The 27,511-nt window shown below is 46.0% G+C and overlaps 1 protein-coding gene across 2 annotated transcripts in view; it reads right to left on the reverse strand.

Moving 5' to 3' along the window:
- The window catches only part of CDH13 (cadherin 13), a 1,025,127-nt gene that overhangs the window by 92,653 nt on the left and 904,963 nt on the right, over positions 1–27,511 (reverse strand). For both annotated transcript variants that reach the window (XM_047789670.1, XM_047789669.1), the window contains exons 9-10: positions 12,214–12,396; positions 6,006–6,259 (exon numbers count right to left, since the gene is read on the reverse strand). In XM_047789670.1, the coding sequence (XP_047645626.1) occupies positions 6,006–6,259; positions 12,214–12,396 (437 nt within the window). The remainder of the gene's footprint in view (positions 1–6,005; positions 6,260–12,213; positions 12,397–27,511) is intronic.

A 27,511-nucleotide genomic window follows, 5' to 3' on the forward strand; every position in this document is an offset into this window, starting at 1 on the left:
TCATTTGGAAAAATTAATGATGCATTAAACTATTTAACGCCAAGCATGTCCACTGACCTTTGAAAAATAAGTGCCTACAATTGGAAATCGTCTAAATATCCAACAACAAAGGAATGAATGAATACCTGAGGATATTCATGTAACAGAATAGCAGAGTACATACTATTCGATGCCTAAAAATAGTGGCTGTTTCTTGGCATGGAAAGCTGTTCATCATATATTGGAAGTAAAATTGGCAGCTTCCGACACAAAATGGGTGATGTGAACTGAATTGGAAAATAAAAAAAGCGAAGCGCTCATTCATATGATTGGAGTTTGTGCCCAAGCTGTTAAAAGGGGATTTCCTTAGGTGGGATGATTACAGATTTTTTTATTATCTTCTTTATTCGCCACTGTCTTTTCAAAAGTTTCCTCCATGAACTACCTTAACTTCTTAATGAGAATAAGAAGAAACAAGTCATTCAAGAGAAGAATTTCAACTGTCTCCAGCCCACTGCTGTCCGTTTTGATCTGGCTAAGAGCACAATGCGATGGGCTTTTAAACAAGTTTTAATAACTCAGGCTTTTTAGTGAGAAGATTCACTCTGATGCCTGGACACCTCCTGTCTTTAGAGTTATAGGCTTCTCGGAGATCAAGGCTCCTTTCACTGATTTTAACATTCCCTGGTGAGATGAAAGCGTGCACGGCAGTGGCAGCGGCAGAATCACTGTGCCTGAGACGTGCCTTCCATCACAGAAGACGGGACCAGGAATTAGGTGGAAGTCAGTTGCTAAGTTTTGTGGTGGTTGGGGGTGGGAGGAGGTTTCCTGTTTTGACAGGGGAAGGATCCCGGCCCACAGAGGAGGCCAAAGGGCCTGTCAAGGCTGAGGGTAGGACCTGAACCAGGCTGTCAGGGTCCCCGTCGGGTGAGCATCTCTCTTTTTTTTTTTTGAACCAAAAATACCTTTATATAAACTATTAATAGATACCTAGATACAATATTGTTTTTTTAAATGAAATTATGATACATAGCCATATTCATAAAATACACAAATCAAAAGCTATACAAGATCAACAGCAAATCCAAATCCAAATGAAGCTATCCCTCTGAATTTCATGTTTCATCGCGCATCAAAACCCACCAATCTGTTAGTTCTTCTCTTGTACATTATTCTGTATCCACATTCTCTGCATCGGATGGGACCCCTTGATTTTATTTCATTTTCTGTGTGACATTCTCCACAGATATATCTCATTGGCTGCCGTTTTGGGGGTTGAACGTCTTTCTGTGTGTCCACTGTTATCCCTTCCAATCCCAAACCGCCAATCCGCCAAACCCCTACCCACTCCACACGGAGAAACTTCCCGAGGCTCCCTAACAGATTCCTGCCTGCCGCTGAGTCCGGGGTGAGCATCTCTGACTGTGCTCGGATGCCTTGTGTGGCCGGTGAGTCATCTGAGATGAAATGGGCTGACTGGAGCTGAGACACAGAGCGTCTTGGAGTGAGACAGTGATAGAAGTAGAGGTGGTGAGAGGGGGAGAGCGAGAGACAGAGAGAAGAGGGGGGATGAGATGGAGGAGGGGGGAGGCAGGAAGGAAGGAGAACAAGGGAGATGAGAATAAGGAATCAGAGAGAAAGACGGGTGGTGGGGGGTGAGGGGAGATGAAAACAGAGACCGTGACAGGGAGGGAGGCAAGATGGGGGACAAGGACAGAGCAAAGGACAGGTCAAGAGGAATGGGCACAAACAGAGAGGGACACAGAGTGAATGACACGTGGACACACACAGAGTCTCGCACACAGACAGGGACACCCCACACCTGCAGGACCGCAGAGCCCAGGGCAGTGCTATTGCGGGGGATCAAGACCATTGGGGCAGATGGCCTGGGCAGTATCTTTCTGCAGGTGCATTTGTTGGCTAAACTGAGAGCTCTCCTTGAGAAAAAAGTAGGAGTTCTCAGTGTAAAGTTCCTCCCTCTTGCAATGCCTACTCCCCAAAGCATCGTCGAGACAACAACAATAACAACACTACTCACAAGGTCGTGGTGCCTTTCTGAGAATCCTGGGGAGCCGAGCGCAGATTATTAAAAAAACTGCATCCCAGCCTGGCCCCTCCTTGAGGCCCTGCTCAGCCTCTGCACACACAGCCACCCTGGAGACAGTGCTTCTCGTGGACAGGATCAAAGGCTGCAAATAATTAATGAGCCTCTTCTCCCCCAAGAGTTCCTGCGACAATAGCTCAACCTGTCAGGGATGTTATCCCTGCCTCTGATGTGCTCAGAACCTGCACCGGGGGCAGGGGTGGGGGGGGTGGCACCGGGAAGGAGTGGGGGGCGGTGCGGAGGGAGGCTCAGTCGGTGCCAGGGTGAGAAGGGTCACTTCTGGGTGACTCTGGAGCCCAGCAGGAAGGAATGGATCTGAGGAGTCAGGCCAGAGAGAGAAATGTCATACAGACACACACAGACACACACACACACACGTATGTGTGTGTGTGCACGTGCATATATAATGCTGGGAAAGGGATTTGTCCAGACCCTGCTCCGCAGCCCCATCTGTAAATGCTACAACTCCCAGGAAAACCAGCCACAGAAATACCTTGGCTATGTTTTCCGAGGCCATGTGTGACACTGAACTTGGTCACAGTACCTCTCTGTGGCCCCTGCTGACCCAGCACCCGTGCCCATCCTCTGGGAAGAACCTTCTGCATTCCTTTGGGCAACCACCCCAGTTCACCGTGGTTGGGTGCTGGGTCCAGGGTGGACATGTGCCAGGACCAGCCCTGGGCACATCCCACCTGCACCTCTCTTTGGTTCAGAGACAGCTGTGTGTCCCAAGTTGGCTCAGTGAGACTCAAACCTGGCCCTCGGGCAAGGACTCTTGGCTGGGAAGGATCTCTTTCTGCCGGTAGGACCAAGGGCTGGCTTTGTGGGTGGCCTTGACCCTCTAGAGCCACACTGATAGGACTGAGGGTGAAGCCAACCTAGGCAAGGGCAGAGCCACGCATGGGGAAAGCATATATTCTGAGCACCTGACTTCACAAGCTGGAGGCCCTCATCCACATGTTGAATTTCGTACATGCATTCTTGGCAAGAGTCCCTCTGCCACTGTGACTGGGAGTTACGCCTGTGATGACCAACTCTAGAAATAAGAAGCTCTTCAGAGCTTTCTACGTTCCTGCTTTTTATCACAAGTCTCGCATCCAATTATTTACAAGTTGCTTCCTCTGATCCCCTTTTCTCACAGGGGGCGCCATCGCCACTCTGTGTGAGAAATAATGGGAACCGTTGTGTACTGGTTCCAGCAGCCTGTCTTTGTCCTCCACAGGGCTGATCCTGGCCTTGGTGCCTCTCAATGCCCTGGCTCTCGCCGGTCACCCACCCCCTCTCCAGGCTGGAATCCTGTCCCCTAACTCGGTTTGCTGGGGCTGCTTTCTGGGGCCTGTCACCATGCTCTAAGCACCACACTCCACTCGCCAGATGAAATTTCCTTCCCCCTTCTCAAGCAGCTGCCCACCGGGAGGGGCAGCCACATCTGGGAACATCACCCCTGTTGACCATCAAGGTGCCCTGAGTTGGGACCTCATGGCTCCAGCTCAGGTGGAGGGAAGCAGATGCGTCCCTGGGCACGTGAACTGTGAGTGGCACAAGAGTGGACAGTGGCTGGAGGTGGACTGTGCTGGAGTGGACAGTGGCTTCAGAGATCCTGAAGTGCCAACCTGTCAGGTCCCATCACCTCGAGACTCAACACCACCCTAGTTCCGTGTCATCTCTGCTTGCTTCTAAACATACTCTTCAATTCTACAAACTACTCAGCATCACTAATCATCCGAGAAATACGAATCAAAATCACAATGAAGTATCATGTCACACCTGTCAGAATGGCCATCATCAAAAAGTCTACAAATAATAAAAGGTAGAGAGGGTGTGGAGAAAAGGGAACCCTTCTACACTGTTGGTGGGAACGTAAATTGGTGCAGCCACTATGGAAAACAGTATGGAGGCTCCTCAACAAACTAAAAAGAGAATTACTATATGACCCAGCAACTCCACTCCTAGGTATATATCCAAAAAACCCCGAAAACACTAATTTGAAAAGATAATGCACCCTCATGTTCATAGCAGCATTATTTACAATAACTGAGTCATGGAAACAACCTACATGCCCATCGACAGAAGAACAAATTAAGCGGTGGTCTATATACACGGTGGAATATTACTCAGCCATCACAAAGAATGAAATTCCGTCACTTGCCAAAATGTGGATGGACCTAAAGAATATTACACTTAATGAAATAAATCAGACAGAGGAAGACAAATACTCTGTTATCACATATGTGTGGAATCTAAAAAAAAGAAAACAAATGAATGTATATAACGAAATAGAAACGCAATGTATTTCTCACAGATATAGAGAAAAAAACAAGTGGTTACCAGTGGGAAAAAATTCTATAAACTCTTGGTAGACTCTTTCAGCAAATTCTCCCTTTTACCTAAGTCAGCCAGAGCTGGTCTTAAAACACAGAACCCTGGCAGACACACCTGTGCCGCTGCCTCTTCCCCCGCGGTGGGACCGCTACTCCCAGATCTCAGACACCTGCTTCGGCCCTTCCCCTTAACACTTTAATGCCTGGCAGCCAAGTGATACAACAAAGGCCAAGTTCCAGGCTTAACAATATCGACCCCATTGAAATCCATGTCCTACCCTCCAGGAGTCCCCTCTTCCACCTCCTGTCGTAGGAGACCAAATCAACAGTTACCCTCCCCTGAAGACATCCTAAATTTGTACAACAACTACCCTAATGCTCCTTACAAGTTTCCCCCTTAAGTACTTAGGGAAAGCTTTCTCTTTGATGTTTACATTGCATGTTCCCGTTGCTGGAGACCGAGCAGAAAAAGGGGGAAAAAAAAAAAAAGAGAGAAAAGAAAAAAAAAAAAAAAACCGGCTACTTCGGATTCATGTTATTACAAGAGTTGGTATTATTCTGTACTTTTATCAAGTTCATCTGACATTTCAGAAAGTTTTGTTGGAAAAATAAATCCCCTTTTGAGGTTGGAAAATAGCTTGCGCCAGCTTGCTCCATGGTCCCCTGGCTGACGTGGAGACGGTGGCTCATTTTCAGGTGTTCCAAATCAGGAAAATAAGACACATGTTTATTTGCAGTGTGTCTAATACTTGATTATCTGTACCTCATATAAGAAGAAGATGAGATTTTTGAAGAGAAAGATTAATAACTTTCTTTTGCAGAGACAAGCGTGCATTTGGACCTGCATGCCAATGTGCCTACTGGGAAACGGCGCACCAGCCAAGGTATCTCGTTTCCGCTGTGGGTAATGATCACGTCGTTAAATCTCATTATGAAAATCCCTTCTTTTGAAGCACTGGACAGAGCTTAAGGAATAAGGACCAAAAATGCGAAGACGTTTTGGCCTGCCAATCATCAGTGGAAAACCCAACCTTGAGAGGCCATTTCTAAGGACCAGAGCCCTTAGCGGAGAGCATGGACTGTGTAGACGGTATTGCAATGTTTCCATCCTGATGCCTCTGCTACTGAGCTGGGCAGCCTTGAGGAGGTTCCCCAACCTCTCTGAACTCCTCATACTCTCAGCGGTACCTGGAGTTAGCCAAGCCTTTCTCAGAAAGTGATAACAAAGATAAAGCAGGTTAAGTGTCCGAGATGCAGGGGGGGGGGCTGTATGTAGTGCCGTCTCTCTTTGTCCCTTCCGCACTGTGCTCGCTACTGGCAGACCATCCGGTCATTTAGGAACACAGCCCTGAAGCCACTCTCCTCCCAGGCTACCCTGTTGCCAGGAATCAGGTGCAGGGGCAGTGGTCCCACCTTGTGAGATTGGTCCCCTGGTGCCATCAGCCGCCAACTCTTCATTAGGGCACAAACTTTCCGCTCACCCAGATCCTTCACAAGTTTAATTGCACGATAGTTTGCTCCTGACCATTGGCCCCTTCAAGGGGAAAAGAAAAGCAATTCCTGCCTGCCTCCCATCTCTGGCGACCGAGCCGCTCACTCACCTGATGGTCTGATGCTGCAGGGAGTCGGGGTCTGTGGCATTCACCGTCAACAGCACGCTGCCTACGGAGATATTCTCCTGCTTGGTCACCATCATGGGATCCGGGTAGAAAACCGGGCCCTCGTTGACATCCAGGACGGTGATGTGGACAGTTGCGGTGGAACTGGGGCCGTAGGAGACTTCGGGTACCAGGGGGTCCTCGTTTTCCACTTTGATCAGCAAGGTGTGAAAGGCAGAAATCTCATAGTCCAGAGGCTGGAAGGCAGAGAGAGGGGCTCAGCACGTGGGTCTCCCGCGAGGGAAGGCGCTTTGGCACAAAGGCCCCCTGGCAGACCACAGACCGTGGTGGCTGCTCAGGGCTGGATCCAGGGCTAAGCTTTATGCGATGTGGGGTCCTCCTTAGGACAAAGAGTATGAAACATACAGATATCAAAGTAGGTGTGGAGGTTGATGAGCGCATTAGCCTGAGAACTGACAATGATCACGTGACCCCCAGAGATCCGGGTCCTTCACTGCGAGATCTCCTTAGGTGACTCACTGGCAATGGGGACATTAAAGGCCTCCCATGTGTAGCCTGTGACTCCACAACCCTGATGTTCCTGGGAGCTCCAGCGGGCGGGCCTTTTCTAGTAGCGTGTCGTCTGGGGAAAAGGATTCAGGAGGCCGAGACACAAAGGGTTAAGCTACAGGGCACTTTGCCACATGAGGGCACTGGAACACGTGGAGGCACTTTTATTGTCCCCATGGCTCAGGAGCTCTCTGGCCACCTACTGGACAGGAGGTAGTCAGACCAGACACACAGCCATGCCCGGGACAGTCCTACACATGGAAGACTGTCCTTCCAATGAGCCGCCTTGCTGAGGCCCTTTCTAGGTGATTTCGCAAAGGGGCTGATGGTACCCACATCCCCCCGACTGCTGAGTGGACTAAATCAGCTGCTGTTAAGAAAAGTCTGTTATGAGAATTGTTTCTTTTTCTTTTTCTTTTTTTAGGGTCGCACGTGTGGCACATGGAAGTTCCCAGGCTAGGCGTCAAATTAGAGCTACAGCTGCCAGCCTCTGCCCCAGCCAAGCCGCATCTGCGACCTATGCTGCAGTTGGTGGCAATGCCAGAGCAAGGCTGGGGATTGAACCGACATCCTCATGGATACTGGGCAGGTTCTTAACCCCCTGAGCCACAATGGGAAGTCCCATTATGAGAATTGTTAATCCGGTGTCCTGTCCATCATAGAATGCCATGGATGACACTCACTCAGCCACTCAGCAGATGGAGTTCAGGTCTTATGGGATCTGGGAACCCGGGGTCGCAGGTGAGAACAGCGAGGCTGGGGAAAGAGTGCAGGAGATACCTGGGGCCCGGCAGGTTGAATGGGAAAACGACCCTCTGGCCAACCCTGGGCTGCTTCATTCACGCTGGGAAGCGACACAGCTTAGTAGCTGAAAGCGTCCCTTGCTCCCAGAGCCAGAGGGGAGGGGATCAAGTTCTGGCCATAAGAATTGTAATTAGGAGTTCCCGTCATGGCTCAGTGGTTAACGAATCCAACTAGGAACCACGAGATTGTGGGTTCGATCTCTGGCCTTACTCAGTGGGTTGGGGATCCGGTGTTGCCGTGAGCTGTGGTGTGGGTCGCAGACGTGGCTCGGGTCCTGAGTTGCTGTGGCTCTGGCGTAGGCCAGCGGCTACAACTCTGAGTAGACCCCTAGCCTGGGAACCTCCATATGCCGCGGGACCGGCCCTAGAAAAGACAAAAAGACAAAAAAAAATTGTAATTAATAACTCCTGGACCACAGGCACATCACAGCATCTCCTGGAGTCTCAGCTTTGTCATCAGTCAAGTCCTAACACAAAGGATCGTAGTCAGACCAGGGAAAGTGGGTGTTTTACACACAGGTTGGCCCGGAGTCGATATAACAGGGGGCGGGTAAGATGGTGAGGAAGAGGAAGGTGGGCCAGAAACAGCTGGAAGGGCCACTGCCCTTCCCCACGGGCTCTTCAGGTATGTGCCAGGCTGACATTCCTGAGTAGGAGGCGGGCCTCTGAGCAATGGAGATGCGAGCAGTGGCAAAGACAGAGGGGGCAGGAGGGAGAGGGAGAGAGAGAGGGAGGGAGGAAGGAAGGGATTGAGGGGGTGGCGGAGGGGAGAGAGAGAGGGAGAGAAAGAGAAACAGAGAGAGAGCGTGCGCGAGCGCTGAGCCTTTTCCGGGGAGCAGAACCCCTCCAGCGCTTACTTCTTCCATTTGCACAATACTGGGGGAGTGATTCCAGGGGGCGCACACGGGCCAGTCCACCCGGAGCTGGTGGAATGTGGGTCTCTGCTCCCACCCCTTCCGAGGCCTGCCCTGGGTCATGGTGGATTAAGGAGCCCTCTGCTGTCTTGGGCCCATGACCTCACTAATGTGATTTGTCTGGCTCGGGGTCTCTGTGCGAGGGATGGAAGGAAATTGAAAACACTTCCAATAAAGTTTCAGAGAGGCAATTCAGTTAGTATTTCATCAAGTGTCAGGAGAGGGTGTGGAGCACTGCCTTGGAGGATTTCAAGGCTGGACACGCTGCCCACATGGGCCGGGTAAAGGATCTGGGGTTTGTTGTCTGCAAGAGGGAGGCTTTGGAAGTGACCTGACAGTGAGTTTTAAGCCTGTAACAGGTTCGGGGCTCAAGGATGACTGCTTTCTCAAGGTGTCCTTCTCTCTGAGGACAAACGAGAGAAAAGGCTTAAAATGCAGGATGGATTATATTCAGCTGAGAGAGTAGCTCTTTGACAGCTTTGGAATAGCTTTACAAAGCAACTTAGGGTGTTTTTGACCAGAGGCTTTAAAGAGGACACAGCTACCCATTTGCCCAAAGTGTTAAGATTTAGTCCTGCAGGGACGGCAGACTCCCTCACTCACCACACAATCCTGAGACTAACTGCCTCTGGTTCTAAGTACACTGACTGCTAACCGGCTAGGGCAGAACTAGCTGTGGTTGGGCTGCAGCATGGCCGTGTCCAGCCATCTTCTCGCTTACCTACCTCTCACTGCAGAGGCCCCAAAGGAAAGATCTGGGCTTTCCAGGCTTCCTTGCAGCTGAGAGTGGGCATGTGTCACCTGGCCAATCATGGGGGGGCCGATCATAGGAAAACTGTTTGGAGACCCATGGAAAAGGTATTTTTTTCCCTAATGGGAGGAGAGGGGCACATGAGAGCACGCACACCCTCTCTCACTTGCCAGGCTGTCTCGTTGCTTCCTGCCTTTGAACACAACAGCAGGGAGATGTGATGCCTGGAGCTTTGGCAGCCATTTTCTGTCCATGAGGAAAAAGAAAAGTCAGCAGCATAGATGCCCCCTGCTGACTCTCTGACACCTTGAACTGCCAGCCAATCTTAGATGGGCCTACCTTCATCTAATTATAAAGATCATTAAATTCCTATTAACTTTTAAAGCTACCATCAGCCTGGCATTCGGTTACTCAAAGCTTTCAGCATCCCTAGCTAACACACTGGGTTGCTAGCAAATTGGAGAGCCTGGGGAGCCTAGCCAGGCCTTAGGTGTGCTGAGAAGCAAAGAGAGCTCAAGGCCCTTTACACAAATTCATGTGGCAGGCGGCTTCTGTCCCACTTCTGAAGCAAAGGGAGTCCACTCACTTAGTCCCAGGCTCTTCATTCTACAGCAGGGCTCATCCAGAAGGCTGTGCTCTAAGAACACAAGCATCACCTCTTCCTCCTGTTCTGACCCAGCAGGTGTAAGGCGAGCCCAGGAACCTGTATTTTAGCTAGCATTCCAGGTGACTCTTCTCTATGCTGACATTTCAGAGCCACAGCGTTGTGGGCTGAAGCAGGAGGGTAGGGGGAGGAGGCCACTCTTTGTCAGTCTAGTCTTGCTTGTATTTTATTTCCCTCAAGCTGCTACAGACACAGGAGAACTGTGCTCCTTCAGGCTTTGTGGTGGGGATGCATATTTATCCAAGCTTTGTCTGCCAGCTGCAGGTTTGGAAACTTGCCTGACGGCAGGGCTAGCTGCAGAGGACAGCCAGCAGCTGTGTAATTTTATGACTGGCACAGCTTTGAAATGAACGAGAGGGCTGAAAGCAGGGGGTAGGGTCAGGGCCCCTGGGAGTCCTGACAAGGCAAAAAAAACACTGGGAAGGCCTGAGGGGGCTCTTCTCAGACGGACGTCTGGGGTTCGGTTCAGATGAGGTTCTGAAAAGGGCGGGGCTTGGAAGAAACCCAGACCCCTCATCCTCTGCAGGAAGCCAGAAGCTTCTCTGAGATCTGCCATTCTCAGGTGTACCTGCTGCTAGGGATATTGTGAAACTTTTGTGCAGATGTTTATATGGCCCCATGCTAGGCTGAATAATGAACCCCCTCCCGCCCCAGTATGTCTATGTTCTAATCCCGGAACCAGCAAATGTCACCTTACATGGCCAAAAGGACTCTGCTAATGAGCTTGGGCTGGGGGAAGCATTCTGGGTGATCCAGGTGAGCCCAATGGAACCTCAAGGGCGCCTGAAAGAGGGAGGCAGGGAAGTCAAAGGAAGACGAGGATGTGACAGTGGAAGCAGAGGGTCAAGGTCAGAGAGGGAGAGAGAGTGAGGATGATATTGGGCTGCTGCTCTGAAGATACAGGCACCCTCCAGAAGCTGGGAAAGATGAGGAAATCAGTTTTCCCCGGAGCCTCCAGGAAGCATCCCCACCAAGCAGCCCCGTAAAACTGATTTTGGACATCGGGCCTCCAGAATCGCAAAAGAACAAGTGTGTGCGGTTTTAAGCCACCATGTCCGTGGTCCCTGGTTGTGTTAGCCCCAGGAAACTCGCGCAGGCACCAAACGCTGGTCACTGTTTTAAATGGTTTACGCATTAGCTCGTGACCGGCTCACAACAGCCTGGAGATGTGGGTTGTACCAGCATCCTCAATGTACAGATGAGGAAACTGAGGTCCAGAAAGCAGGTATCTTGGCCGAGGGTGCGCAGGGAGTGAGTGGCAACGTTCCTGCTTCGGTCACTAATACAGGGAGTTCCCGTTGTGGCTCAGCAGTAATGAATCCAACTAGTATCCCTATGGATGTGGGTTTGATCCCTGGCCTCGCTCAGTGGGTTGAGGATCTGACGTGGCTGTGGCTGTGGCTGTGGCATAGGCTGGCAACTGCAGATCAGATTCGACCCCTAGTCTGGGAACTTCCACATGCGGTGGGTGAGGCCTTTAAAAAAAAAAAAAGAAAGAAAAAGAAAAGCCAAGCAAACAAACAAAAACAAATACAATTGCTCCTTGCTTTTCACCCACCAGAAAAGAAGCCGTGTTCCAACGGATGTCCTGGTCTGGCAGCAGCTCTCCCAGAACCTCTCAGATCCCTCCCTCTAGGACCTGGGGACCAACCGCCAGTCTCACAGGCTCTGCTGCCCCCCCCTCCCTCCCACATTTCTGAGCCCTCCCTTTACAGTCATTGTCACATTGCCTTCTAGGTCCCCCCCCCCCGCCCCCCGTAGCAGAGAGAGGTCAGCGTGCTGCGCAGCACTGCCCAGAGGCGTTTTCACACAGAGAAGCATCCTGTGTGTGGGATTATCTGCTGTGTTTAGGAGAGCAACTGAGACTCCACCCAGAAAGATGAAGAAGAAATGGAGCATCTATATATATTGAGCATGGATCTTTAAAAAGCATTCCCCGATCCCATTTGTGTGTGTCTTTGATAATTCATTATCAAACATATGGAGAATCTCACTTAAAAATTAAAGTCTCTCTCTTGGAGTTCCCGTTGTGGTGCAGTGGTTAACAAATCCGACTAGGAACCATGAGGTTGCGGGTTTGGTCCCTGGCCTTACTCAGTGGGTTAAGGATCTGGCGTTGCCGTGAGCTGTGGTGTGAGTCGCAGACACGGCTCAGATCTTGAGTTGCTGTGGCTGTGGTGTAGGCCGGCAGCTACAGCTCTGATTCGGCCCCTAGCCTGGGAGCCTCCATATGCCGTGGGTGCGGCCCTAGAAATGGCAAAAAGACAAAAAAAAAAAAAAAATTAAAGTCTCTTTTTTCTTTAGGTTACACATAAGTTTGAAATTTCTGGAACCTGTAGAGCAGGTTGGTTTTATGGCTGTGAGAGTACAAGCACACCCCTAAGCTGGAGCCTTTTTCTATTTAAATTCTAGGAGGAGGAGAAGACCAGGGCTGTTGTATCCTCAACCTGGGGCCCTGGGTGCTCAGGTGAGGATGGAGGAGCAGGTGGCAGCGTCCTTATGTCCTTACCTTGACAACGGAGAGCATCCCCTCGTTGGTTTGAGGGTTGGTGTGGATTTCGAAGCTCTGCCCGGGGTTTCCGTTGATGATGGTATAGGCGGCCCTCCACGCGCCTGTGGTGGGATCATCCTTGTCTTCAACTGTCAAGTTGACAATAACTCCCACGGCCCCTTCCTCAACTGTGGCTTGAAACTGCAAACAAGGCAGGCCATTACTGTCACTATTTTGAAACAAACAAAACAAACCACAGTGAAGATCATTTATGGGGCTTTTGCCATATGCCTGCTATTGGGGACATGACCCATAGCATCTTGTTAAATAATAAAGAATAACAGAGGAATATTAAGATGTGGTACTCTGTCCGACCCTCGTCCACACTTAGTAGGACTTAAAAAAAAAGCATTTTCTTTTTTTTTTTTTGCTTACCATATTTACTGTAATTATTAAAAAGTAATTCAGAGTTGAGAATCATTTGGTTTAACATTTGGAAGCCCTCACACAGTCAAACTGTACTATATCTACAATATTCAATCCATTACCAAGCCAATGTTATTTCTCAGAAAAATGTAACGTATACATTAACTACATCAAAAGAAAATGAACAGGTTGATGGTAACCTAGTCACTTCATATGTTATTCAAAAATTTCCACAAAGTAATTCATAAGTCAACTAATACTAATACTTCTTGCAAACTTGTATGATTCAAATGGAAACAGACCCACTTCTAAAAGATTGCATATGAAAATACCAGAAAAAAATCCTCAACATGTAAAATGAAACGCTGAATACAAAAGAGAAACCCATAAAAATATTGGGCATTCAAGTAAAATATAATGGGATTATGACACAATAAAATTGGTATTTTTTAAAAAATATTAAGGACGGAATCAGATTTATCGCTATGTCAATTCTATCAACAGCTGACAATCAAATGTACAAAATATACCCCAACAACCATGCCAAAAATGATGCTATAAAAGAAGCATTTTCTAAGGGAACATGTAAATCAATTGTTTGGAGCCTTGTTGTACCTGTGTTTTTATTGTTATACGTCTCAAACATTTGTTACAAGGAGGTGTGGTGGAAATGAATCAATAAATGAAAAATCAGCTTTCCCATAGACAGAGAATTTCACGAGCCATCGTTAGCACTTTCCTTTGAGCTGGAAGCATAAAGTATTGTCTGGGTGCTTACCTCTGACACATTACAGGTGAACAGTAATGTGTTTGCAAATATTGTACAAACAAGTAATACCAATAAGCTGACATGAAGAAGGAATACCGTGGAATTTCCATTAGTAGGAAAGAGAACCTAGAGACAGTCAGGCAATGTTGAAAAGCCCTGGTGTTCAAAGAGAAGTAATTTGAGAAATTAGGTTTCAAAAGTGGTGGCTGATTAATTGACTTGCAAATCATTAATCAGAAGCCTTAATCTCAGTGCCTGGCGGGGGACAAGATGGGGATGGGAACTAATCTGTCTCTTGCACCTGCACCTCAGCCAACCTGGGGGAGGTGTTTCCCTTCCCCAAAAGGGATGCTGGGAAATTCTTAGAGCAGGGATGCAGGGTGGAAAGGAGGTGGAGTGAGGAGGGACGTGGAGGGCCCCGCCAGGTAGGAACAGCTCCAAGAAACAATTATTTTGACCTGATTCCTCTGATTCTGGTTTAAATAATTTCTATTTTCTATTTTCCCTCCCTCTCACAAAAAATCATGGGATTCCTGAGCTTGAAGTCTAGACTGGTCATTCCCAGCCATGTTAGAATCTCCTTGAGGGACTTTTAAAAAACACTTAAAAATAGGAGTTCCCATTGTGGCTCAGCAGGTTAGGAACCTGGCTGTATCCATGAGGATGCAGGTTTGATCCCTGGCCTCGGTCAGTGGGTTAAGGATCTGGCAATGGTGTGCTGAGCTATGGTGAAGCTCACAGATGGGCTCAGATCCTGTGTCACTGTGGCTGTGGTGTAGGCCAGCAAGGGCAGCTGCAATTTGACCCCTAGACTGGGAACTTTCATATGCTGCAGGTGTGGCCCTAAAATCAACAACAGTAAGAAAACATTAAAAATAAAATTAAAAAACCTATTCCAATTCAGTTGGTCTCAGATAAGGCTTGAGATTCAGTATTTTCTTGACCTGCCCAGATAATTCCAATATTCAGGTCAGCTTGAGAAGCATGACAGAGTCCAAGGTCAAGGACAGTCCAGGTAAAGATGTGAGAGCCTAGCCTTGTGTACTGGGAGGCTGCCTGAGCTCCGTGTAGAGGGGCCTGCAGTACATCTGGGCTGGGCAGGAAGAGGGGCTGTCATCAGTAACTGCTCTCTGCCACGTGGCCAGCAGTGGGATGTGGTGACACAAGTGCTATCCAATCCCACAGTTCACAAGAAGAAAGAGACACAGAGGAGGAGGGAAGAATTTTTTCCAAAGTCATTGAGTGGATCGAAGGTCAGATCCTCATCTCTCGGATTTCCAGTCATGTCTGCTTTCCACAAGTTCTAGTACTCATGCCCATCAAGATCCCTGTTGTTTAGGCCAGTCCTCTATCCCCTATTGTGGCCCAGAGCCAGACCGGTTCTCTGTCCCCACTGATCACAGCAGACCTGTCCTTGTTGCTGTTCTGAAACTGTACCTTGGGACAACAGTAGACTATTCAGTGGGTTGGGGAGTGCTAAGACTAGAGGATGCTGGAACCATCAGTCAGGTAGGAAAGCTTTTACATCCAGTCCATAGGTGAGACGTTGCCTTGTCAAGGCAGGTGAATGCCTCACGACTGAGATGAAGACACTGTAGGAACAGATCATGATTTGAGGACGTTTGGAGGCTCCATGTGTGTCTGTCTTGTTCATGGCTTTCTCTCCACCCCTGGCATGAGGCTAGTGCATAGAAAGGACACGGTATATGTTTGCTGAGTGAATGAAAGGTCTTAAATATAGGAAACATGGCCTGGCATCAGGGGTGAGGGCTGAGGAGTTCCCACTGTAGCACAGTGGGTTAAGGATCCGGCACTGTCTGTGTGATAGCTTGGGTTGCTGCTGAGGCTCCAGCCCAGCACAGACAGTTAAGGATCTGGTATTGTGGCAGTTGTGGCATAGGTGGCAGCTGTGGCTCAGATTTAATCCCTGACCTGAGAACTTCCATATGCTGTGGATATGGCAGAAAAAAAAAAAAAAAGATGAAGGCTGAGATGAAATGTGAAGGGAGTGAGACGAAGAGTGAATGCCTGATTCTTCCCCTTGTTAGAATGCTCCAGAGCAGGGGCGATGGGCTGACACCCCTGCTCTCCAGAACGTCTCCAGCAGGGCTGCTTTACAACTTTCAAAGACACCAGATACTTTACACTTTGTTTGTTCCTCTTACCATACTTGATTTTCATGGGCTTTAAAAATTTCATTTTGCACAGCAGAGGAAACCATAATAAAACCTAAAGACAAACCATAGAATGGGAGAAGATCTTTGCAAATGATGCAACCCACAGGGGCTTAATATCTAAGATGTACAAACAACTCATACAACTCAACAACAGAAACAACGAAAAAACAAGCAATCCAATCGAAAAATGGGCCTAGGACCTAAATAGACATTTCTCCAAAGAAGACATACAGATGACTGGTAGGCACATGAAAAGATGCTCAACATCACTAATTATTAAAGAAATGCAAATCAAAACTACAATGAGGTACCACCTCACACCAGTCAGAATGGCCATAAGTCATAAGTGTACAAATAACAAATGCTGGAGAGGGTGTGGAAAAAAGACAACCCTCCTACACTTCCGGTAGGAATGTAAATTGGTACAACCACTATGGGAAAAAGTATGGAGGTTCCTCAGAAAACTAAATATTGAACTACCATGTGATCCAGCAATCCCACTCCTGGCACAAAAACATAATTCAAAAAGATACATGCACCCCTATGTTCATTGCAGCACTATTCACAAGAGCCAAGACATGGGAACAACCTAAATGTGCATCAACAGATGAACAGATTAAGATGTGGTACATGTATACAATGGAATACTACTTAGCCAGAAAAAGAATGAATTAATGCCATTTGTAGCAACATGAATGCAACTAGAGATTACCTTATTAAGTGAAGTAAGTCAGAAAGAGAAGGACAAGAGTTCCCGTCGTGGCGCAGTGGTTAACAAATCCGACTTGGAACCATAAGGTTGCGGGTTCGGTCCCTGGCCTTGCTCAGTGGGTTAATGATCCGGCGTTGCCGTGAGCTGTGGTGTAGGTTGCAGACGTGGCTCGGATCCTGCGTTGCTGTGGCTCTGGCGTAGGCCAGTGGCTACAGCTCCGATTCAACCCCTAGCCGGGGAACCTCCATATGCCGCGGGAGCGGCCCAAGAAATAGCAAAAAAAAAAAAAAAAAAAAAAAAAGAAAAAAAAAAAGAAAGAGAAGGACAAATACGTATCACTTAAATGTGGAATCTAGAATATGGCACAAATGAACCTATCTACAAAACAGAAACAAACTCACAAACATGGAGAACAGACTTGTGGATGCCAAGAGGGAGAGGGGAGGGGAAGCGGAGGGAGGAGGGAGAGGGAGTGGGATGGAATGGGGGTGGGAGTTTCAGGTTAGTAGATGCAAACTATTGAATTTGGAGTGGATAAGCAATGAGGTCCTACTGTACAGCACAGGGAACTACATCCCATTTCTGGGGAGAGAACATGATGGAAGATGATATGAGAAAAAGAATGTATATGTGTGTGTGCCTGGCTCACTTTGCTGTACAGCAGAAATTGGCACAACACTGTAAATCAACTATACTTTAATACAAAATTTTATTTTTTTCCATTGATGTGAGGAAAAAGTTAAACTTTTCTTTGACTCATTTTTCTGTGTGTGCCGATTTTAGGACTTTGGGCGAATGCCTGCGGTGCACCTGATAGATAGCTGAGCCCTAGTTCCCCGTTCACAGCACACTGCTGACACATGAAGATCTGATGGATGGAAGGATGAATTTGTAAAGTTAATATTTAGGCCATGTATAAGTGAGAAAGGCCTGTACATTTTCTCCCATGACAGCTTTCCACGTCTGTAGCACATACCAAAGAGACTGACACAGAATACCTCATGTGTGGGCAAACGAGTCCAAGAGGAACAAGAAGGTGGTAATGTTTTAGAAACTCTCCCGGCTTGTATTACAACCCTAATATGGCCTTCAAGGTGGTAATGTATCCACAGCCACATTTAGCTAATCAATCCACCTAGACATCATCCATCACCATCATCCATCCATTCATTTATTTATCCTCCATCCATCATCCATCCATTCATTTACCCATCCATTCTCCAGCTGTCATCCATCAATCATCTATTCATCCATCCATCCATCCCTTCATCCATTTATCCATCCATCATCCATCCACTCATCCATCCATCATCCATCCACCCACCCATCATCCATCCACCCATCCATCCATCCATCCATCCATCCATCATCCATCCATATTCCAGCAAGCCAGCCAGCCAGCCAACAAATATTTGGCAAGTGACTTCTGTGTACCAAGCATGATATAATATGAAATTCTAGGGATACACTAGTAAGCAAAACAGACACGGCATATGTTTAATTATAAAAATTTGTTAAGTGCTAGGGAAGAAATAACATAGTTATTGGAGAGCCTGTAGCTTGTGGGGAGTGGTGAGAGGTGGGTGGGTACTTGGCCCAATCTAGGGAGGGCCTTTAGGGAAATATCCCCTGGGAACTGGAAGAAGGAGAATTAGTGAGATGAGAGGGGAAAGAGCATTCCTGGCATCTGGCACAGCAGGTGTACAGGCCCGTGGTGGAAGGAGAATGGTGCATTTGTGAGACAGTGGGGAGGTGGGCGTGGCCAGAGGGCAAGGGAGAACTGGTTGCTATTAGACCCCAGAGGAGGATAGAGTCAGATTACTAGAGTCTTGTGGGCCATGGAAAGGCATTCAGAATTTACCTTGAGAGCAAAATGAAGTCTAATCAAGGAACTGGATTATGTTTAAATCTACTCCTGAGAGAATTCAGAAAAAAAATCTTTAAATATAGAAAACATTCAACACAATTATTACAGCCTTTGTTAAGACCGTTATCTGATTCTTGCATAAACTATAAAGCCAGTTTCCTTGAGCATCCATTTAGAAACTCATTATTGCTTAATTAAATACTCATTCTATTAATTCTATTCAATGTTTTAACCCCATTATATAATTCAAGAATGGAAAATTAAATAGATTAAAATGAAATAGTACCATTTTATATTTCTACAGCAATGCTCACTTTGTGATTTAAAAACAATAGGCAGACATTAATTTACTACACTATAGCAGGAGGAATTATTGATTGTAACATTACTTCGTTTAATTGGAAAGAATAGATAAAGTTACTTTTCTGTTAAACTGTGCGGCAAATCAAATACAAGATGCAAAATGTGTTTTAATACAATCAATGTGGGCAACTGGCTTGGGACAGGCTGAGTTTCGCTAGCTCTCTCCTTTCAATTCGGAACTGAGTTATTTCATTCTCTTTTATTTGATAAGGTGGGGGATGAGTTTTGTGGTGGACATTTAGGAAGAGACTACCTGGATTCGCCACAAAGGTCATCCATCACCACGAGGAAGATGGATTTCCATTTTATTTTACACAAAGAATGAATACTCTTCCTCTTAGAGCGAAGAGTTGGTCTCCAAGGTGAAGGTTAACGTGGAAGATGGAAACAATGATCAGCAGGCTAGAAAGCCACAGGTGGGGAAGAAATGACAGCTGATTACTTTAAGGGACAGGACACAGGCAGGCTTGCATGTTTGATCACTGGAATCTAGGTTCATGAGCCGTCAACCCTGGAGTGTCATGGAGAACTCATGACGAACTTAAAAAGCTAGGGTATAGTCATCTGGGCCCTGGCTTTGGAAAAGTTAAAAGAAAAGTTCCCAGAAAGTTTTTTTTTTTGTCTTTTTGCCTTTTCTAGGGCCACTTTTGCGGCATGTGGAGGTTCCCAAGCTAGGGGTTGAATCGGAGCTGTAACCACTGGCCCATACCAGAGCCACAGCAACGTAAGATCTGAGCCACATCTGCAACCTACACCACAGCTCATGGCAAAGCCTGATCCTTAACCCACTGAGCAAGGCCAGGGATTGAACCTGCAACCTTATGGTTCCTAGTCGGACTCGCTAACCACTGAGCCACGACGGGAACTCCCCCAGAAAGTTTTATATACTTAAATTTCTACTGCTGAGGATAAGTGGGTGAGGGAGACATCATAAACTTGTAAATACTTTCAAGAGTCTGTATTTACACAGAGGATGCAGCTTCTTGGAAAAATCTAAGTACTTGCTGATAGCCTAATGGGTAGAAACTGTGAGTGCCACAACTAAGGCCATACATTTAAGGATCTTGTCACAGAGCCTGGCACAGGGTAAGGTGTCAGTATCTTTTAGTAACGGGGAGGATGATCGATTTTGTTCTGTATCATATGAAATTCTTACCAGTAAATTGGAGAATAAGGCTCAACTCCCTGTAACTCTTTCGATTTTTATCATAGCCTGCCTCACAATGTAGTTATCTTATGTAGACATCTTATTTCCCTAGGCGGATGTGGAAGAAGCTCTTAGCTTTTCAGCTACATACACCTGCCACTCGCACGCTTGCTTATCTTTGTCTTGCTCTAACAACAGACCCTTTATCACCAAGCGAGACGGTGTTAACCTACATCACCCACATTTACAAGGGACAGTGGCATCTTATATCTGGTTTACTTCTATCTACGATCAGGATTCACCCTGGGATGGCAAGAAGTAGAGTTCTAGAGGCAGGAACTCATTTAAATAAATATTCATTAAAGGTCTATTGCATGTCAGGGAGTCTACCAGTCACAGGAAGTACAGCAGTAAAAGAGAGGGATACTTTTTTCCCCATCAGGGGCTTACAGCTCATGAGACTGACACCTTCCCTCCTGGTCACCCCCTTTCTTTATATGTTTTGCTACCCATGACACACCCAGACACTTTGCTTTCTACCATTTCTCTACTGTCAAACATCCCAGGCTGCACCTGTGGTCAATTATGAATACTTCTATGTTTGGACAGGATGGAGCTTCCAGCTAATGGTCATTTTAATAAATGGTGCTGGGTCCACAGGATATCCATGTGGAGAAAACAATGAGTCAACCCCTACCTCATACCATACAAAACTTGTAAAAGCTAAAACAATAAATGTTTTAGAAGAAAACACAGGAGGACATTTTAATTCAGCTTGCAGTTAATGTTTATGTGTACTTTATATATGTTTGATATAAATAGTTAAAATACATAAAATAAGATGTAATTATATGTGTAAGTGCACATAATATATAATATTTAAATGAACTGTAATAAGGTAGAGTTTTACATAAAGTTTATTCAGTCTTTTAAAGAAGCCTTTATGTCTAAGAAGAGATTAACAACAGAGCCCACAAGGGCCTCTGGGTTGCTTGGCTGAGAACCATGGTCTGTTCATCAGCCAGCCCTTAAGACAACTGCACCTACCAAATCCCTCCCTGGCCATGTCCCAGTAGCGTGGCCATAGATAGACCCCAAAGTGACTGTAAGACCAAGATGGGAGAACGTTTGGGAACCCACCAGCCCACAATGGCCCTAGACATTGTTAAGTGTCCATTAATCTTTTCTCCAGCTGGTTAAAATTCTCTATTCTCTAAGTACCGTTATCTCTTTGAAAATGAGGAGTGATGTCAGAACTTTGGTTTTCAACACTCTTGGGAGATGCTTCACACGGAGAAGAAGTAACTCAAACGCTAGAGTTGGGATTCCCAGGAATTGTGAGCAGAGACTTCCCTGCCCTCTCAAGCAGAGACAGCCTGGGGCATAGCCTCTCCCAACTGTGGGAGAAGGATCCTGGCTCTGTTTTCTAAAATGCCCAACACTAGCTCTTCCAGAAAGTGAGAGCGCTGTAGGTAGATACTCAACCTTGGGACCATTTTTGTCTAGAGAACACAGCCCAAGGGGGAGAAGATGACAATCTGCATGTTTTAGAGGGTCTTACCATGAGAATAGTGACCAGCTCTTCTCTATTCTCACTGAGAAAAAGGAAGTAAACTAAATTGTGTGCCACATTCTGGAGAGAGTAAATTTTTAATGGTGGATGGCAGTCTCCCTTTTCTGGAGATTCTTAAAGGTTTTGAGTAGATAAGTTCAAGGTGCCTATATCCATAAAACATTTGGAGGAAATTATACCCTCACCAATCCCTGCTGAAAAGAGCATTACTAGGGGGTCATTTGTATCATGTGATCCCAGCTTCCTTGACCAGAGCTGACCGGACCCAGAAGCAGCACGAGACTCACAGGTAACCCAGTTTATTGGCTGCCTCATCAGCCAATCAGAACTATCAGATGATTTCTCTAAGAAAATGAACTTGGAGAAATAGAGGCTATAACCAGAGAACAAAGGGTCCTTAAATCCTAAGTGTCTAAGTAGTTGAGCAGGGTCAATCGGACTTGGATGCCCAGAGAAGCAAAAAAAAAAAAAAAAAAAAAAAATGGATGCACTGAAAGAAAACCCAAGAGATCTTGGGGGCACTCAAAGACCAGCCAGATGAGGAAGCATCCTTGATCTCTGAGTGGTTTCTGGTCCTGCTCCCACACACCCCCATCACTCCCACCCTAAGGTACCCTGTGCTTTTGGTGTGTGGGATGCTTCTGTACTGTTACAACCCCATCCTCTCCAGTTGTCCTGAGCAGGTTTCTACTCCTTGAAACTAACGGACCCTGGGGAAAACAGCTCTGGTAGATGGATATCTGTCACTCTCAGCAAGTAAATGTGATCCTATTGATGAAGATTTGGGTTTCATAGATGTTTCCTCAAGCATTTTTCTTTTACGTTTTGCTACGAAAAATTTCAAAGAGTTATAAAAGGCGAGAGAATGAAGTAATGAACCCCATGTGCCATCATCATGCTTCAGAGATTTTTCACTCACACCCCCACTATGTTTCATCGTATTTGGAGGAGATCTCAGACAAACCATTGCCTCTGTAAATACTGCAGTGTTTATCGCTAAACATTAAAGACTCTTTTTAAGAAAACAGAATCAAAGTCCTTTCTTGAGCCAACCAACTTTAATTTCTTCTACTGACAATGAGTCTGTTTTTCTTTTATGTCAGATGCTTTACTAAACATATTTGCATGTTATCTCTATTGTTGGAGAAGAGAGTGCCTCCTAGCTGTGGTAAAGGACAGTTACAGATGGGCCTATTAGACTTTGCTACGTGTTTCTACAGTATTCTCTGTAAAATGTTTCAAGCTATGCACTATTATGAAACAGGTGAGGAAATGGAAAAGCTGAACATGGAATTTGTTCGATGACAATAGGGAACAGCAGCTCAACAACAGAGAAACATGCTTCAGGGTGGAAAGGACTCTCCACGGTCGGCTAGCACAACGGCAATGTGGTTCCTGATCCAGGAAAGCCAGGGACACGTCCCAGTCTCCTAGTCAGCGTGAGCCACCCACCTAGGGGAGCCCTGGGCCAGAAGAACAGCTATGAGCCTGGAGGGCTGTGTTTGTGGATCTTGTTCCAACAAGAAGAAAGGCAAAATGTTGCCTGGACTTCTGGCTCTAGAGATGTAGAGGGTGAGACGATGGGCAAGGGAGGGAAACAACATTCACCACATGCTTGGACAGGAATTGTCCCCCTCCCCTCTCAGTGCACCCTCTTCTGTGTTGATTCATTTCCTACCAGGAGTCCCCACGATTGTGGCAAATACAGAAGTGCCGAGTATGTGACTTTTGAGGAAGATGCCTGGCCAGGTTCAGGCTCGCTGGGGGCCCAATGGTCACCTTCTAATGACTGTATTTTTCCTTACGTGACCTCACTACTGAAGCGCCTCAAATCTGCTGATTACAGGTGCACATTGCAGCTAAAAAATTGAATTTTCAAGAAGAGGCTCAGAGACCACACCATGTCTTTTTGTCCTCAATTAAAAAAAAAAAAAAACAAGAAAAAAAAATAAAAGAAAGAAAGCACATAGCCACTGAAGACGGGCAGGAAAATAATGCAGCTGGGCAGCAGTTCTCAATGTATGTTCCTGGGAACAAAGAGCGAGAGATGTTGCAGGAGTCCTACTTACCAATGTATTATGTATTTTCCTATAAACAAAAAAGATTTAAACTGCCTGAGGAATCTGTTAATTATATTTTATTTGTTTTGTATATTGGAGTTCTTGTCTAAGATTTTTGCCTGGGAAAAAAAAGTTTTGCTGCTGATAAGAAGTTTGAAAATCACTGCCTCAGGGAACTTGATGAAATAAAAATTACATTTGATGGTGAGAGAAAATAAAAACCAAGGAGTAAACATGCCTGCAATGCTTTTTTTTCTCTGAATGCTCAGCGTGAAAACTTTATTTCATCTGACGTTAATCTCTCTCCTTTGGCTGAGTTTCCCTCTTTAAACAAATGGAAGGAAAAAAGCCAAAACACATGTGTACATTGGACGAGGTAACTGGAAATAGTTTAATTTTGAGAAGCAAAGAGATTTTTCTGTAGGGATACACATTTGACCAAAAAACATTTGAATCTGAATGACCTTTTCTTAAAAGGAATAATAGCATAGTCTTCCCCCAAGACTTTAGAATTTGATTTATGCAATTCTGCCAATTTATAAGAGTGGAAAATTCAATGGTATGGGGGAAAGAGAAATACCATATGATCCAGCAATTCCACTTCTGGGCATATATCTATGCAAAACCATAATTCAAGCAGATAATGCCCCCTTATGCTCATAGCAGCACTAGTCACAATAGCCAAGACATGGAAACAATCTAAATGTCCATGGATAGATGAATGGATATAGTATATACATACAATGGAATACTACTCAGCCATAAAAAAGAATGAAATAATGTCATTTGCAGCAACACAGATGGACCTAGAGATTAACACAGTAAGTAATGTAGGGCAGACAGAGAAAGACAAATACCACGATATCACTTACGTGTAGAATCTAAAATATGACACAAACGTCATATGTGAAACATATCTATGAAACAGAAACAGACTCAGACATAGAGAAGAGACTTGTGGCTGCCAAGGGCGAGGGGGTTGAGGAAGCGATGGAGTGGGAGTTTGGGGTTAGCAGACATAAGCTATTATATACAGAATGGATAAACATCAAGGTCTCTATAGAGCACAGGGAACTATATTCAATATCCCATGATAAACTGTAATGGAAAAAAACATTTTTTAAAAAAGAATGTGTGCGTGTGTGTGTAGAACTGAATCACTTTGCTGTGCAGCAGAAATGAACACAACATTGTAAGTCAACTAAAACTCAATAAAAAAGACTAAATAAACAAAGTCATTAAAAATGACATGGGGCAACTTAGTGGGTAAATTCTGTAACTTCTCTGAGTTCCAGTTCACTTCTCTGAGATATGGGGTATTAGACTATAGCTCCTTTTTTTAAATTTTTATTTTATTTATTTTTGTGTCTTTTGTCTTTTTAGGGCTGCACCTGTGGCATATGGAGGTTCCCAGGCTAGGGGTTGAATCAGAGCTGTAGCTTCTAGCCTACACCACAGTCACAGCAACACAGGATCTGAGCTGTGTCTGCAACTTACACCATAGCTCAAGGCAACACCAGATGCTTAACCCACTGAGTGAGGCCAGGGATCAAACCCTCATCCTCACTGATACGAGTTGGGTTCATTAACCACTGGGCCACTATGAGAACTCCTATAGTTTTTTTTTTTTAAATCCTAATTTATAAGAATTGCTTTTCATTAATTTCTTTTTAAAATTTTTTTCTTTTCCAATATGGTTATTATAGGATATTGAATATAATTCCCTGTGCTATACAGTAGGACTCTGTTGTTTATCCATTCTGTATGTCATAGTTTGTATCTACTAACCCCAAACCCCCAATCCAGGACATCCCTTTCTCCCTCCCTCTTGGCAACCACTAGTATGTTTACAGCAATAGTTCTTAACGCTGGCTACACATTAGAATCACTCGAAAACCCTCAAGAACTGCTCATGGGCTGGGTTACCGCATTTGGAGATTTTCCGTGGGAGGAGCCAAGGCATCTGCATTTCTAAAAATTCATTAGATTCTAAAGATCAGCTGCTTAAAATGACTACTAAGGTCTCTTCTGAGTGTTAGGGTCCAACTTTAATAAGATCTTTGTGGGAGCTCCCTGGTAGCCTAGTGGTTAAAGAATCAGCATTACTGCTATGGCTCAGGTTACTGCGGTGCCTCAGGTTCACTGCCTGGCCCAGCAACTTTGACATGCTGCAGGCGAGGCTACACATAAAAAGAATCTTTGTGACCTGTTCTGGCTTGTGTGGGTCCTAAGAGGTGTTGGGAGTGTCATACGGTGCCACTGGGGGGAATCCTTGTGATTTCTTACAGTTCTCTGCTCTAGGGATTCATAGGTTGTGAAGCAGACTCATGGAATATATTTGCCAGTGAAATCACAGGGCTATCTCCTGGAGGTCATCTTTTTCATCACCTTAAACAGAAATCCTGTACCCATCAAGGAGTCACCCCATTTTTCTCACCCACCCAACCCCTGCCAACCACGAATCTACCTTCTGTCTCTGTGGATTTACTATTCTGGACATTTCATAGAAATGGAATCACACATGAGGTAGTCTGTGTCTGGCTTCTTTTAATTAGTAGAGTGTTTTCAATGTTTGTCCAAGCTGTAGCCTGTGTCCACACTTTGTTCCTTTTTATGGCTGAATAATATTCCACTGCATGGACAGAGCCTTTCATGAATCCATTCATCCTTTGATCTACATGGGGTTGTTTCCACTTTTTGGCTACTGTGAATATGCCACTCTGAACATTCAAGGGCACGTTTTCAAGTGGATGCATGTTTTCACTCTCTTGGGCAGAGAGCTGGGGTGGAGCTGCTGGGGCCCGCGGTGACTCTGTGTAAGGCGTCGTGGATCCTAGTCATTCACCAGCATGCGTGCGGGTGGGTGGTGGGCTGCATCTTTCAAATGCTGTTTGCTGGCTTCCCAGAGCTCACTGCTCCCTTGACCCTCGTGAGGAAAGGCAATATTGGGAGTGAACTTCCCGCCATGAGTGGCACAAGGGCTGGGCAGGAGGAGGACTGATGAAAGTCTTATTTCCCTGAACAGACCCTCTTCCCCAGTTTGCATGGGGGATTGCTCAGCTTAGTGCAGAAATGAGCCGGACACTCTGGAGCTCATAGAAACGAGTCCCGCCCTGTGCGTGTCCCTTGCAGCTGTTTCTAACCAGAGGAAGTACATCTTTAATCTCCTAAGCGGGAGGAGAATCGACACACTTGGTCAGGCCCCTGATGCTAATGCCCAGGTACAAATAAAGACAAGAGAAACCTTCAGCTTTCATTACAAGGGATTTGTACAACTTCACACACGGACCCGACTTACAGCTTCTAATTTATATTTAAATCCCAAATGTCGTCAGAAGGAACTGCTCTAAATCCATCGCCTGTGTCTGCACCATTGATTCCTGTTTCAAATAGACCCCATGGGCCCAATTGTAATTCCCATCGGCCCCTCCGCGTATTTCTTCCCATCGTGGTGTGTGAAACTTCTGAGAACCTCTGAGTCCCACAGGGAGAAGAGATGGAAGAGAATCATTCCCTCTGGAATTGGACCTGGGGTGGTGGGGGAGAGGGGGGCAGTTAAGAAAATCATTCTCTGCCCCTTCTGGGCTCTGATCCCGGGGTGGAGTCACACTGGAAGTCTGTGCAGAGACGAAGGTGCCCTGATGGCCCTCTGTCACGTTGAAAAGAATGAATGATGGAAAATTACTCATGCTTAATGCCCCATGAAGCTCTACCACCTATTGGCTGTGTGACCCTGGTCAAGTCACTTAACCTCTCTGGGCTTGATTTTCTCCTTGGTATAAGGAGGGTAATAACAATACCTGCCCTTATAGGATTATTACGACGATTAAGTGAGAAGACTTAGAAAGGTTGAGATGAGTGCCTGACACACAACGAGCAATATAGGCACATTGCTACAGTGCACACAGACAGAAGGTATAAAGAAGTGCAGTATGCTTCAGTGCACATCATTATAGGGAGTCTGACCGCAGAAATAAACTTTGCTCTCTGGGTTTTTTGTTTTGTTTTGTTTTTGGTTTTGTTTTTTTTTTTTTTTTTTTTTTTTTTTGGCTGTGTCTGTGGCATGGGGAAGTTCCTGGGCCAGAGATCAAAACCTGAGACACGAGAGTGACAATGCCAGATCCCTAACCCGCAGAGCCACTAGGAAACTCCTACTCTCTGCTTATTGTGTTTTGGTTTGTTTTGTTTACAGGAGCCTTGTCTCACTAAATATTCCCGTCAA

Source organism: Phacochoerus africanus, chromosome 8, assembly GCF_016906955.1.
Source record: "Phacochoerus africanus isolate WHEZ1 chromosome 8, ROS_Pafr_v1, whole genome shotgun sequence".
NCBI lineage: Eukaryota > Metazoa > Chordata > Mammalia > Artiodactyla > Suidae > Phacochoerus > Phacochoerus africanus.